General features: G+C 41.2%; 1 protein-coding gene across 5 annotated transcripts in view; it reads right to left on the bottom strand.

Moving 5' to 3' along the window:
- Positions 1 to 4655: 4655 nt before the first annotated feature.
- The window catches only part of LOC148349381 (neurexin-2-like), a 202700-nt gene continuing 191407 nt past the window's right edge, over positions 4656 to 15948 (bottom strand). For all 5 annotated transcript variants that reach the window (XM_088321652.1, XM_088321656.1, XM_088321655.1 and 2 more), the window contains 3 exons: positions 13885 to 14213; positions 12520 to 12604; positions 4656 to 7921 (listed from right to left, as the gene is read on the bottom strand). In XM_088321652.1, the coding sequence (XP_088177778.1) occupies positions 7113 to 7921; positions 12520 to 12604; positions 13885 to 14213 (1223 nt within the window). In that variant the 3' untranslated portion in view covers positions 4656 to 7112. The remainder of the gene's footprint in view (positions 7922 to 12519; positions 12605 to 13884; positions 14214 to 15948) is intronic.

The following is a 15948-nucleotide window of genomic DNA, read 5'->3' as shown; positions in this document are numbered from 1 at the left end:
TACAGTACTGTAATATGTTTTCCCTGTATTTTATACTTGTTTTGATCATTTCAAATTATGGTCACTATATAACAAATGTTGCGAAAGGAAAAATATTAACAAAAAAAGAAAAAACATCCAAGAAGACGAAAAAAGAAGAGTTTATTTCTAAGATAACCGCAAATGATAGGCATGCATGATCCGACTGAGACTGCAATCGTGACTTTAAGCCAGGAAATGGCAGCAGAGAGTAACACATTTTCCAATTCCGGACAGCACCTTTTAATAATGGCAGCAATTGGCATGGTATAATGTGTTGGTCAATAGATAAGTGGCTGATTTAAATCTTTATGTAGAGTTTCTTATTTATTTGAAATAAAGTAATGCACATTCACAGGCGAGCAGAATACCTCCTTTTCAGTTGCGATTGATGACCTGAAGATCAAGGTAAGCAGTTGTTTTTGCACTCCTTACACAGCTTGTGATTATTGTGCGTAGTCCCACTGGTGATTAGAGGCCATATTTTTCCAGGGCGAAATGTTCAAATTGTCTTTCTTCGATGTCATGACTTCCTCCAATTCTTTGCATCGAAGCTAAACCTTTTATATGGAGTTCCTTTCACAGTTCAAGGATCCCTTAACCACCTGGGCCGTCAGGGCACCACTGCTGACGCTTCCTGGCCTGGGTTGTAGTAAAGCTGGTATCAGTCAATTACTCGATTTTGCCGTCCCAGTTGTTTTTCTGTATGCTCCTTCTGGCCCCTTGGACTGTGCCCTGGAGAATGATCTTGTGACGTGACAATACCACTAAATTTAATTTAATATAATTGAATTGGCTTTCTTGTCATTGATAACAACGTTGTGAAACATGGCACACGATTAGACATGGCTCTCCAGGGTAAACATGTAGTAAGAAAAACAATAATAGACTTGCAGGATAAAAAGGCAAAATTATGACGACATAGTGCTTGAAGACTAGTCTAATTTATAAGTTATAACAAAAGTGAATGAAAACAATAGTGCATTATAGCAACAGTACAATGAAAAGAAGCGTGATAACAATTAGCAGCAACAAAAAGTCCCCAAACAGGGCACAGGGAATATAATTTTATAGACTTGTGCAATATAATTCAGCAGCAACAAGAAAAAAAAAAAAAGTCAGAAGATATACTCTCTCACGGGAAAGAAGCTGTCTCTGAGCCGGTTTGTCCTTGTTTTCGTCTGCATACAGTTGACAACATTTCTTCATTTCTCACATGGACTATGTAGCTGATGCCTGGAAGTTTCCAGTGACATCGCATCTCCATGGTCTGGAATCTTTCCCAGCTGTGATCTGAGTGTCCATGTCTCACAATCGTAGAGGAAGATGGAAGTAACCAGCGCTTGCACGAGTCTGATCTTTGATTTCACTTCAATTCTCTTGTCTCTCCAGATGGGTTTAAGTCTGGCAAGTGCGGCTACGGTTCGGGATATAATCTGTCAAACACCTTCTTGAAATCCATAAATATGTGATAGATGTTTCCCCGGTGTTGTTGAAACTACTCGCTTTCAATGCTCAGATTAATCATCTGTTCCGTGGTGCTCCTTCCCCCCCTGTTCTTTAGCTAGGATGTTATCAGCTTGTGGTATCAGTCTGTTATGTTGCACTGCCGATGAGACTAATGGTTCTGTAGTTGGAGCATAGTTGGAGGTTTCCTTTCTTTGGTAGTATATTTACTAGCAATTTTGTCCATGTATTTAAAATGTATTCCACATTAAATGTCAATGACCTGCTGAAGATTACAGCACATGATGCATCTATGATTCATAGATGGATGTGGCAATGAATTCATTAGTGTTATGACATAAAACATGCATTTTCTTCTTGATATATTTCAAGATGTCGTTCTTTTTGAAGATTGTAAAGCCCAACCGATGCCTTTTTCTGTTATCAAGTGGCAACAAATATTAAGGCTTCAAAGTTGGGTGTCAGTTCCTGACATGGCCGACCGGGGCTCGCTTGAAAAGGCGGAAACGAGAGCAGGAGGCAAAGTCGGCCTTTGATGTGATGAAACAGGAGCGCAAGAGCCACTTTTGTGACCTACAAGTTGTTACCGTAGCTGTACTGGTGGGTGAACATACGTTGTTTTTTTATCATTTGGGCATATAAAGAACCCGTTGTTAAATTTTTGAGTATGACGAATCTGCTGAACCTTAAAGTTAAAATTCATGACACCGTGTGAAAATCAATGTGGTAGCATTGATTAGAATTGAATCAATTTAATCAATGCTGTCTGTAACCCCTTTCAAAAAAGCCAGTTAGAAATAAATATATAAAAGTATAATTCAATATTTAAATAAAATATCAAAATTTGATAGGAGACACATTGTAGTAATAATTTGATTATAACACGTAATTATTTATTGAAATAAAGTAACTTATCTACCTCGTGACCCTACTGAGGATAAGCTGTGCAGACAATAGATGGATGGTTGATCTAGCAAACAATGATTTGTTATTCCCCTTTTCAATAACATTTTGTAAAAAAAAAAAAAAAACATCAAACACATGATAGACATCATAGTAAGAACCAAGAGCACGTCTTTCATCATTGCTCTCTGCACACGCACACCAGTGTAGACGTCAAACAGAACCATGATTATAATAGCAATTGTTATCAAGACATTGCTTGGAAAAAAACACTTCTTTCGCTTTCTTCCATCTTCGTAACATTGCTAAAATTCGTTCTATACTGTCTCAGTCGGATGCGGAAATTATAATTCGTGCGTTTGTTACCTCCCGTCTCGATTACTGTAATGCACTACTCTCTGGTCTCCCGAAGTCTAGAATCAAGTCTCTTCAGCTGGTACAAAATGCCGCAGCGAGGCTTTTAACTAGGACAAAAAAGTCACACCGATTTTGGCTAACCTGCATTGGCTCCCAGTTAGCCTTAGATGTGATTTCAAGGTTCTCTTAGTATTATACAAAATCATACATGGACTTGCTCCCTCTTATCTTTCAGAGCTGATTTCCCCCTATGTCCCGGTCCGAAGCCTATGTTCTGAGAGTGCCGGTCTTCTGGTGATCCCAAGAGCAAAGAAGTGTTCTGCTGGTTCGAGAGCATTCTCCATTTGGGCACCGGTGCTGTGGAATGCTCTTCCCCCTGAGATCTGATCTGCAACCTCAGTGGAAATGTTTAAATCTAAGCCTAAAACTCACTTCTACTCTATATTATATGAATAACCTACTCTTCTTGTCGGCTCCAGAGCAGGGGAATGTATAATAATATTCTGAAAAATAGTCTGTGTAATATAGTGTAATAATCTGTGAAGCCCTTTGAGACTCTTCGTGATTTAGGGCTATACAAATAAAAATTTGACTTGACTTCTTTTGGCAGAACTGGGTGTCACTATGGACAAACAGCCCACTTGAGACGAGTTTTGGGCAGGTTTATTTCCCCCTCTCAGGAAAATGTCTTGATTTCTTGGACGATTGGAAATCTCGGTGTTCCGAGTGGTGGTCTACCCCAGACCAACGCTCTAAATATCTGATCAATTATGAAAGTTCACATCAGGGTCACAGTAGGAAATAGATTATTCCTTTGATCTTGACTTTGGAATCCTTTGAGAAACTAGCAATTTCCATGGATTTGGGTTTTCATGAATTGAAAAACTTTTGAATCTTGTTTTATTTGCTTACTCGATAAACATTTTTGCCATTCATTTGGATTGTCATGGAATTTGAGGTCAATCATTTTCTGACTTTAAATTCTGACACAAAAACAGATTAAGGTTGATTCTAAAATCTATCGGTGCGCATAGAAATATATTTAGCGACTAATCAAGCTCCCATGTCTTGTCTTTTTAATACACGGATCTGGACACTACGGGTGATCCTGCTGCTTGGGGGCGATCCCTTCTCTAGCAGCATGTTCAAAGTTACTTTGTATGATGGATAACACAAACCACAAAACAATCAGTTGTCACCATGAGCACCTATGATAATTATTGTTATTATAATAGTTACTCTTATTATATAGTATGCAGAAAATATGGAGACAGCAATGATTATGATGACGGTGAAAATAGTGATGGTGGTGGTGATTATATGAATGATGATGATGTGACTGTGCATCCACAGAACCTATGTAAATATCATCGTTAGTGAGGTGTTGTGTATGTAAATACACAGGAGATCTAACTGTAAAACACAATTATTAAGAAAGTCGGAAAGGGTAGGATTAAATAAGTATATGCTTCTTCCTGTTCCTTTTCAGACAAGTTACGTTAACATTGTTTTTGTGTTTTTTTTTACCTGTTTTGTTTTGGTCAGCTCATTTTTGAAACAAAGTTACATTTATTTAACACAAGGTTTTTAAACCGAAATTAGAGAAGATAATTGGTCATTAAACTGAAATATAAAAAAAACCAAGGTTATTGAACAAAGATTAACCAAACTTACAACTTCACATTCAACACCTTAAACCAAATAAGAGTGTTATTTTACTATAATTTATGTTTAATGTTGTCTATTGTCTTGTCCATTGTTGCCGGCTTTTGTTAAACATGTTTTTGACCTGATTCATTTTACCACTCATCAATCCTAGAACTAATCCAGTAGCTTTTCTTCCCCCTGCCTAGCATCAAATGCGCTACACGTTACATTCTGTCCAAAAAGCAGCACACAACACATGCCTGTACAAAGTATATTATCAAGTGTATTTTTTCTATCTTTATGCACGTTCTGTACACATATTGAGATCCATTTCACATGAACATTATACAATAGCAATGAGTGAGGGATGGAATATTTTTCCAGCGCAGAGCAGCTCACGTCCAATGGCACTTTTCATAAAAAAATAAAATAAAAATAAAAAACAAACGGGATCACAGAGCATGAATAAGTCAATGGAGACTGAAGCTAACAGAGAAAATGGCCTTATATCAGAAGTGTAACAGATTGAGCACGTATCAAATGCACAATGCAATCAAACAGAGTAGCATCCGTTTGTCCCATTCTCAACCTAATGGCAGCCATGAATAATGCAGGAAGGAACACGAGATGTTTGCAGCTATTGGAGAAAAGTGTGCTTTTTGTCCCCATCATCTAGTACGGGACATGTGAGGTGACAAGATACATCGAAGTAGCAGAGAAATAGCAATACACTTCACACATCATCAATTATTCATCTCATGGAATAGTCTTTAAATCACTGATAGAAAAAAAAACAATACACGTTTGTCTGCTTTACAAGGTATATCAATGTCTCCACGATATGTATACATTTCCAGTGTGCTTTTGGATCTTTCCTCCATCTTTTTTTTTCATGTCACGTACAAGAAGGACAGTAAGCTGGCTTCAGTCATTTTCCTAAAAGCAGCCTTTTGGGTTGCTGTCGTGAAGCTTTGCAGGGAGGGCAAGGGAGAGGGGGTGGAATCTGTGAATATGAGCATTCTCCATTTAAACGCCCCTCCAATGCACCAGCCTTTATATGTACACAAACGAAATGTTCCCGAATATCTGCACTTGGTGTGGAACCGACTTGTCACATGGATACCTATTTGCAGCCAAAAGAGCACACCGATAAAACGAATCCCAAGTCTGACCGAGCGATATATATTCCTTTTGGGCCACGACTTTGCAGAGAGACGCAGAGAGGGCAGGGGGACGAAGCACTCTCTATTCTGCCAGACGGCTGGAGAAATGAAGAGCGAGTCCTTCTGTTTTGCACAAAAAAACATGTCCGTCCTGCATTTGAGACAGTGGCCGGAGAGAGTGAACACAGCCCTGCAAAACATCATTTTTCTTTCGTCTTGAACTTCTCTGAATGGATGACGATGATGTACTATACCGTTTAAAGGTTATTGCTCACCCAGACCGTTTTGTGTTTTCCATGAAATAGTCACACTTTTTTTTAATCAAATGAGTTTTTTAATGTCTGTGTTATTTATCCCTTATTAATCTCTTGTTGACCAGTCTCAGATATGGCTTTGTCTTTGCCACTCTGCCTTAAAAGCCAGCATTTTGGAGTCACCTATTCACTGAAGATGTTGGTGTTTTGCGGCTACTATTGAACCAAACTGCTAGTTGAGGACCTATTAGGTGTCTATTTCACAAACTAAAAAATCTAATATGATTGTTCTTTGCTTGGTTGTGCTTCTATTTCCCTTTTTAAGCTGTTTGTGCTGTTCTTTGAAAAGGAGTAGTACACACCATTGTAGAAGATCTTCAGTATTTTGGCAATTCCTTTTAAAACAAGAAAAGACTGCCAATTTTCACATGAAATTTCTCTTTTTCTCGCCATTCGAAAAGTTTAATCACACCCACAAATGTCTTGCTACAGACAGATGACGAGCTCAAAGAAAGGTCAGTTTCATAGCTTATTTCACAGGCTTAGCTGTGCTAACATCAATGCACAAGGTTATTCCAATCATCTGTTAGCCTTCTAACACATTTAACAAACACTAGAGTGCTTCTTGATTGAAATGGGCCTCTTTACACCTATGTAGATATTGTTTTAAAACACTGACATTTGCAGCCTAATAGTCATTTACTATGTTAACAGTGTATGGGGTATATTTCTAATTAAATTCATGTTATCTTCATTGGAAACAACCGTGCTTTACCTTCAAATATAAGGACATTCCTAAGTGACCCAAAAGTACTGTAGAGGTGCCACAAACTAACTGGGAAATTACAAACGGATTATTAACTGAGTGTTAAATTAAAGGCTGTGTGTATCCTCTGAATTTCAGCTTCCCAACCGTACATAATTATTCATTTTTCATTGTGTTTGTTGTGACATTTATTTGCAACAGCTGTCTTCTTTTAAAAAAATGGAATGTGCTCGTGTTTGACTTCCAGTCAAATTGTTGCTGTTGTTGCTGGTGTTGTGTTCACGCTCTCGGGCACATAACGGAGGACTCAGAGACATCGGACATCACAAAGACAATAACATTGAGGCAACCTGCTGCCCCATGCCCTACTGGTTTCTTTGGACGAATCCACAGCAGATGTGACGCGAACTAGGAATGACGGACAGCAACCCTGCAAGTTTGTGAGTCGTCTGCCGTCCAAAATTCGAAAAGGAAAGACCAAAGAAGAGTTGGAAAGGGGTGGTCGACCTCACGTCCGCTTCTTCCTGGCCTGCAAGCTCATACGTAATATTCTTTGTCCTTGTTCTTTTTGCCCTTGGTGACGGCCTTGCCCGCTGAGCCCGCCGCCACGCTTTTGTCTTTGACCACGGCCCCATTGCCTTCAGGCGCAAAATTGTTGGCAAAAGCGTGCCCCCCCTGCTCACCGGGGTATGAGCCCTCGTCCCGGTTGCGGTACTTGTACATGGCATAGAGGAGGATGAGGATGCAGAGCGCGGCGGCGGCCACAATACCGACCACCATGCCCGTAGTGCTACTGGACTCCCTGATCACCTCCACAGCACCTGGTTGGATCTTTTGGTCGGAGGCGGTGGGCTCGGCTGTGGGCACATGGGGAAAATTGGGGGGGTAGGTTAGTCCCGGCGTGTTTCGGGAGGACGGGGGAGCAGGGGGCAGAAGCACCTGGTCGCGGGTGTTCATTTTGCCTGCGGGGATGTGGAGCTGGTCAGGGTTGGTGGTAGGAACATAGGGGGGTAAGGGACGGGGTTTTTGGACTCCGCCCTCGCCGGCAGCGGGGGGCGGCGGAAGGACTGTCCTGTCAGTGACCAACGGGGAATTGTTACGATTGTAAAAGTCTTCGTCGTCCGATTCCGTCATCTCCCCAGAGCCGAAAGCCGAGACCTCCGTGATGTCACCGCAGTCCTCCTGGTCTGGGGGGCAGGAAGGGTGAGGGGGGACCATCACAGACTCTTTGGTGGTTTCCAGGGGGGACAGGAGGGTAGGGGGAGCAGGGAGGACGGGGTAACGGGTGGCGATGGATGGGGGCTCAAGGGAATCCACTGTTATAATAGGCATGATTAATTCACCTCCTAAAAAGGAAACAGAAAAGGTGTGGAGGGGGATGCTGAATTAGAACAGCATTAAAATTGCTCATGAAGAGTTGCGCTCATCACGATAGAGGCGCAAAAACTGCACATAATAAAAACATCGGTCAAAAATAAAAAGTATGGGGATAAACGTGTTACAAAGGAATGCAATTATTTTTCTCTGTAACGAGTACTGTGACGCGTTATTTTTTTAACTCAACCGTCATTACATCACGATGTGTTACTCTGCAGAACAGAGTTGTGACTTTCACAGATCTCTATGGGTTGCTCCTATGCTCACGATGTCACGAAAGTTGCGAATGTAACTACAGTTCTATGAGTTATACGACCGCCAGGAAATTTTGGGTATGCATTTCTTGAACTGTGCATGCGCTAAGGCACAGGTGTCAAAGAGGCGGCCCGCGGGCCAGATCAGGCCCGCTAAGGGATTGAATCCGGCCCCCGAGACAACACTCAGAAGCGCGAGAGAAAAACAGTGTGCCTCTCACAAAAACACTGTACTTTTATTTTTTTATTTTTTCTCTCTCTCTCTCTTTCTCTTTCTTTTCCACCCATTTTCTCCCACTCTGGCTCTGTCTCTTTCACTCTCTGTGTCTCTCTTTTTCTCTTCCTTTGTTGCTCTTTGTCTCTTTCTCTGTGTCTTTTAACCTTTTGCTCTAACTTCCTTTTTTCCTTTTCTCTCTTTTTTCTTTCTTTCTTCATACCCTTCACGCTTTCTTTTCTCTTTTCTCTCCTTCTCTCTTTCTATTTCTCTTTGGATTTATTTCTTCCTCTCACTTTCTTTCCCCCCTCTCTCATGACTATCTTTTGTTTCTCACGCTCTCTCCCTCTCTCTTTTTCTTTATTTGTCCCGCCCTCTCTCCTTTCCCCTTCCTCTTTCTCTTATTTCTTTATCTATTTTCCTTTCTCTTTAATCTACTAGTCCTGCCCCCGACAGAATGTTTGTGTGGCCCCCGAGATAAAATGAGTTTGACACCCCTGCGCTAAGGGAACATTCAGTGCTGTGGAGCGCCGCCCCTGGCAGCCAGTAGGGCCAAAATAGAACTTACATTTATAGGCCGCAAGCAATTGTTAATAAGGGTATGTGTAATACAACTAAATACAGTTTAGGTGGCGCCATCTCAAGCGCAGAGTATGAGAACGCTGGATTTTTTGTCATGATGATATTCTCCCTACCATATTCATCCACATCCAAGCTGCGATTACAACTATATAATAAAATACTGAAATCAAGGACTTGGAAATGGAGAAACCCAAATACAGAATGGATATGAAAGGTCTTGAAATATGAAGGGTTTGTCGCTACCAGAGGTTAGTATACACGTTTTCTTCTATTTCTTTTATAATGTGGCCATTTAAAAGCAATTGTAAGGAGGTCAACTTCATTGTGAATCTATACAGTCTTCTGTAACTAGATAGTTAATTTCAGAATAACGTAACTTTTTGAATGAAGTAAATAGTAACAGAAATGGCAATAAAAGCTGCCCACCGCTAAATGGGTTCATGTGTGGGTGCAGAGTGTGTACAACGGCCACAATATTCTCACATCAGGACACAAACGTGTGAGACAGTATGAGAGAAATAGATAAAGGAAGTTCTCATACACTCTCAAGCACTTGTGTGGGCAGGAATCAGTGAAAATTCAAAATGGAGCCTTGACGTCTAAAGCTGTTAATTGCACAGAACATTCTCTATGTACAGTGCCTGGATTCTGCGTCTTGTTTTTGCACATGTATCATTCACAGAGATTTCGGATCGGCAAACTTATTTTAATACAACACAGAGACAACCCAAGGACATAAATAATGTAGTTTTGAAATGTTGATTCTATTTTTTAAAGCATAAATAGAAATGTAGTCCTTTCTGGCCCTATGTGAAAAAATGATTGCTCTGAATGGTTAAAAACAAACAAATTCTGGAGTGGCCAAATCAAAGTCAAAATTTAAATCCAATTGAGATTCTGTGGTGTGACCTCAAACTGTCATGTCTGGCGCAGTTGCCATGGCGCCCAGCTGGTTACAGCCGGGTGGCGCCGGATTCTGGCGGGATTGCCTCGGCGACCAGTTGGCCCCGCCCATGAACACCGGCTGAGACGTATCTGACTGATTGCTTTTTAGAGTACTTAAACGCGTTCCTTCTAACTGTGCTTGGCTGGATCGTTTGTTATACCTGCTAAACTTTGGTAAGACTTCTGTGAGATTTCTGCAAGTTCTGTTTAATTCTGAGAAATGCCTAGTCTGTAAATCTGCCTGCGTTTGATCCTGTTTTGTTTTTGGTCTGATCCGTTTTGGACAACTTTTCTTTTGTTTGGATTTCTAATCCACACTGCGACCATCGATCCCCGGATCAAGTGTGCGCACCCTCCTCATCCTCCCCCAATAAATTGTGAGTTCGTCAACGCGAATGAGTTTTTACTTCCTGTTTCCCGCTCCGCTTCGTGACACAAACGGGCAGTCCATGCTAAAAAAAACCCTCCAATTTGGCCGTTTTGAGACAAATTCGCAAAGTTGAGTGGGCCAAAATTCTGCTATAGCGTTGTCTAAGACTCAATACCAATTATTGTGAACGTTTTATTTCTTTTATTATTATATCTGTTAGGTTTAGGGGGAAATTACGTTTCTATTTCCTATTTCCTTGAGTTGTCTCTGCGTGATATTAAAATTCATTTGAGGATCTGAAACCTTTGTGAGTGATTATAATGCAAAAAAAACCCCCACAGAAATCAGGAATGAGGCAAATACTTTTTCACTGCACTGTATGAAAGTATAAAGAGCCTTTTAATCTGGTGCATTTAAATATGTTTTGCGCAAAGGTGAGCAGTTGCTGTTTGAACCTTTTTTAAAAATGTATCAAGGTTTCAGTCCTTGCTCTATTTATGCACATGTTTATGTTAACAAGAGCATTTTTAAGGTCATTTAAATCACTCTGGGAAAGCTCTTGAGAGCGCCGCAATTGCGGTGCCATAAACTCCCGCTCTGGCTGCTATCAATCATTCTAACGACTCTCTAAGACTGCCGCTCGTTCTGCTGACAATTTAGGAGGAGCCCGTATTGGAAATAACGCAGCTCATTAGGAGAGGACGTTCCATTTTTTGTTAAGGTCGTTCAATTGGCTGAACAATGCTGCCAAAATGGTACGACGACACGATATGATAAGATGGGATTCAAAAAACAGTGGTACCTCTACATACGAGCTTAAATTATTCCAGGATCGTGTTTGCAGCTCAAATTGCTCGTGTAACAAGGGAATTTTCCCGATATGAAATAATTCAAAACTAATTGTCCTGTTCCCAACCTCCCAAAAGCATCCAATAGCATAAATAGCTCGAAAACACATCTTCCTTATCCGTAAAAACACACGCAAATAGTACTTAAACATTAAAAAATATCGTCATTACGTAAATAAGATGATATTAACACAATAAAATTCGTGTTTATTATGAGTTATTGAAAGAAGGCATGCGTGTGCTGCGGATGTGCGGGGGGTAGGAGGCGAGTGCATGAGAAGTGGTGGTGCTTGACTTTTGATAATAAGCACACACTTATTGTGCACTTAAAATTAAAGTTACTGTAACTTAAAATGAACGTGAACACACAAAATATTTTTAGCTTCAATAAAGAGAGATGTCACACAACCATTAGTCACTTTTTTTGAATGTTTTATTTTCAAATTAAAGCAGCAACTTCTTCCTATTAAGCCAGCACCTCTCTAATTACCTTTGTAGAAGCCAGCTTCTCTGGCTCATCTTCGTTTTTGCTGTTTTTATGCAACAGGAGTAAAAACTCTCTCGGGATTGATCGCAGCAAAGCGCTGCGTAAATTCTTCCACTACTTTGCGATCGGCACTCGCTGCATCCCAATTGTATTCCTTGGCTTGGTCACTCACACGGACACCACGCTCTTGTTTTTCTTTTATTTTTGCTTTGTTCAATTCACATAATTCTCCTTTTTTCCTCAGACACCTTGCAAAAAGTCACAACAAGGACATGCTATGAAATGTGATTAAAGCGGAATGCAGGTACTCTACAGGTAGAACCAAGGGCTTGGAATCAGGTGAATGATGTTGGAAGGCGCATGCGCAAACTATACTGAGCTGACAGCGGTGAGCGATTACGAGCGGTGAGCAGTCTCAGGCGCTCTTTGGTGGTAGCCTCTGGGACTGCTTGTGAACAGGTTTTTCCTTCGTAAATGTAGGTAGACTTTTGTTAAAAAAAACGTGTGTATTGAAGTCCTCATGTGTAGAGGGGTTCGTATAAAGAGGTACCACTATAGATGCTAACAGTGAATCTATTTGCACCTGCTGGACTGAAGGAGGCATCTGAAGAGTGTTTCTATTTCATTTGTATTCAAAGGAAGAAGAAGGACACTTCAAGCAACGACTCTTTTTTTCAAGGCGCAATCAATTTGGCGGCCATTTGGCGCTCATTAACTCAAGTGGACGACACCCCGCCGCTAATTGAGCATTGATTGGAGCTCTTACAGTCTAAACTGCAATTTGTGCAAAGCCTTTTGGGTGACTGCCGACCTAACTACACTTGTATTTTATTTATGGATTGTTCTTTTTCTATTTGGAAAACGCACCTGTTCCCGGTTCACACTCTTCCAGATCTTCATCGTCACTCGGGCACTCTGCTGAGGCGACCAGAATATCATCCGAGTTCTGCGGCTGCACAAACAACAAAAGAGAGGATTTTACCAACAGCTCACAGTGTTTGCCGTGCGCTTCATAAAGAAGAAACATTACAAAGCGTTTGCAGCTGGGAGCGACGCTTGCTCGGCAGACAACAAACAAAGAAGCTTGCGCCGCTTTTCATTTACTGGCCCCGTGGCGCAATCTTGCAAGTATAAGAAGAGCGCCGACCCGGAAAAGAAATTCACGCCTTCTTAAAAGAACAAATTCTCTGCCGCTGAATTCAGCAAATTTTTATGTTCCCCAGAAGGACGCTGAGGGCAGTTGGCGACCTCGACGTAAACCCGAAAGCATAGACAAAATTAAAAAAAATAAAAAGCAATAAGGATTACTGGACAAGAAAAATACAAATGAGTTCATTTAACTGCCTCCTTGAAGAATCTATCAGTTTTCCACAGTGTTTGTTAAAATGTAATGCCTGCGATATGGACATGAAACCAGAGGGTAAAAATAGGACTCACAATTTGATCAAGAGCTACACTATTTATTTATTTGTGTAGTAGAAGAAAAAAATGCTTTTTGCAGTCTTTAAATAACTTAAAATTATTTTCCCGTACTTTCGCACTATGAAGTGCACCGGCAAATGGATTTAAACCTATGGAAAGAGTTACTGCAGTTATTTGTGTATAACCGTCACCAATTTTCTATCCTTACAGTATACAATAGTGCAATGATTGATCAGTTGAAATGTTCCGCTGACAAAGACCACAAAACATTGCATGTAACAGGAATCGAACCAGGGTTGCAGCGGTGAGAGCGCTAAAACCCACTGATACAGTTGTCACACTAGAAGGCAGGGAATTTATCTCATTATCATACTATTTCTATGGTGTAAGAAACGAATGCTAGTAAATGGAGAAAACTGAAAGTGGTCCAGAAGGATATAAATAAACGAAAAAAAAGCACAATAAGAAATAGTTCTTTGGTGTGTCTGATGTTGGATCAAACTTTGCATTCATTTATATTTTTCAGGACAAAATTTCTGTTTTCTCCATTTTTTAAGTGTCGCGGTTCTCACCGCTGCGACCCTGCATCTATTCCTGATGCAAACAATGCTTTGTGATTATGGTCCGATGTTTTTTGATTGATCAATCATTGCATAGTAACACACACATATAAATACTGTATACATTTCCAATCTTGTTCAGTCTATTCTGTGTCATAAAGAGCACCTTCGTATTTCTGGCCAATTTGATTTTTTAGGTGAGACTTATAGTCCGCAACAAACGGTTATGGTTTTTTCTGGCATTCCCCACCTTGGATATGCTGTCTCTCAAGCTAGGCGAGCGCTGCCTGCGGGTGGTAGTGGTAGCCATGGTAGTTGTCGTTTCCATGATGGTTGTGGACATGTCAGACACGGACACAGGCGTGGCAGCCGTGCTGTCAGTGCTGAGCGCTGATAGGGCGTCGCCCACGAGACGAAGGTTACCCTCCGCACGAACGCTCGGATCGTTCTCTGCCGCCAGTTTTAGAACCTGCAGCCCATTGTAGTACAGACCCGATATTTGGCCCTGGAACGGCCGACCCCGGTCCTGGCCGCCGATTTTAATAGCCGCTTGGCTGTTGAAGATGGTCAGCTGTCTCCCTATGAGCCAGGCACAGACAAGTTGATAGAAAGAGACAAGCGAAGGGCAAACAGACAACCAAAAAGACACAAGGCGGTGCGGGTGTGGAGCATCTTAGCGTTGGTATTTCACAAATCAGCATTTAGATGTTTATCGGGGCAGAGGGGATTCTCGGGTTACAATAAGAATAGGAAGTGCTTGTATTTACGTCCCTATTTATGAGAGGTGCTATTTATCGCTTCCTTTTGACACAGGCCTCGATTATAAGTGAAGACGCAGGCTCGGCAAGGCCGAACTCTGCTGCCAATTAATGTCCCCGGTTCTCCTCTTGTCCAATTGACAGTTCTGTAATCTCACACGCATCCTCGAATGTAAACAGTCGGCCATATTGGATGAGTTGAACAGACACGGTTTGACGTTGTCACAGATTTGCACTATTTTATTGGATGTTCATATGAAAGAGGATGTGGAAGGTTTTGTTTTATTATGACATGACTTTTTTCATACCATTACCTGACATCTAAGGTAACTTTACCGAACCTCCCATCGTGTTAATGTATGAGGGCACGCCTTGTACATGGGTCAGCAAAGTGCACTGTTTCCCAATCAAAACGAGCACCAAAGAATGTCACAAGTGTCCCTAAAAACATGGCAGAAAAAAAGTGTACCTTTATCTGGTGAGGGGACAGCAGAGCGAGGCCCCGAATTAGCTCAATGCAACTACGTGGTCTGGGTGTGCTAAAACACTTGGTAGATAATGGTGAGCCATTCTTCGGCCGAAACAAGTCCCAGAAAGGGCCTTATTTGAACCCTAACCCCTCTTCCTCTCGTGTGTCTCTAGCTCAAATGGGTGTTTTTTATCAATCAATGACATTTTGTTGTTGTAACAGCCTTTGCCCAACTAGTGCTTTGTTTGCCATATTTCTAAACGTTAATCACAAAAAATACAGGTTAAACTTACCCACACTAATGTTATTTGGACCCTAAAACCCCTTATAACTGTTTGTCTTTAGCTCGTATTGGTCATGTACATCAGCAAACTTTTGTTGTCGTAACGTAGCCTGAAACTTTCTACTAACAACAGCCTTTGCCCAATTAGAGCGTTGTTCACCATATTTATGAGGTCAATCACAAAAACCAATAGTTAAACTTACCCACATGAAACCTGTTTAAGTGCTAAACCCTCTTTCACTGGTTTGTCTCTAGCTCATATGGGCGCTGTCTATCAATCAGTGAACTTTTATCGTAACGTAGCCTGGAACATTCGTTTAACGACAGCCGTTGCCCAACTAGAGCTTTGTTTGCCATATTTATAAGATTAATCACAAAAACTTCAAGTGAAACTTACGCGCACTATAATTATTTGAACCCTAACCTCTCTTCCACGTCTTTGTATTTAGCTAGTATGGGTCTTGTTTATCGAAAATGGTCATTGTGACATTGCCTGGAACATTAGTCCATTGACAGTCGTTACGCAACTAGACCTTTGATCGCCATTTAAATCACAGGTCAATCGCAAAAAGTACAAGTAAAACTTACGCACACATCCATCCAATATGGCCACCGCTACTAATTTTGCCCAGATGTAGATGAGGTGATAAGAACTATCAATTGTCTTGACCCCGGAGAGGGACAATGTCTCGTAAGGGCCGATCAGCTTCATGGGCTGCAAAGCGCTTATCAGCAAAGTTGCTTGCTGCAAACGCTGATCCAGTTTAGCGGCTTGTCGGGCCTCTTTTGTCACGAGCCCAGAGC

The sequence above is a fragment of the Urocampus carinirostris genome, chromosome 17, assembly GCF_059441175.1.
Source record: "Urocampus carinirostris isolate Australia breed hairy pipefish chromosome 17, RoL_Ucar_1.0, whole genome shotgun sequence".
In the NCBI taxonomy this organism is placed as follows: Eukaryota; Metazoa; Chordata; class Actinopteri; order Syngnathiformes; family Syngnathidae; genus Urocampus; species Urocampus carinirostris.
Note: the sequence above shows the minus strand (reverse complement) of the source record. Positions and strands in the feature narration are given on the sequence as shown.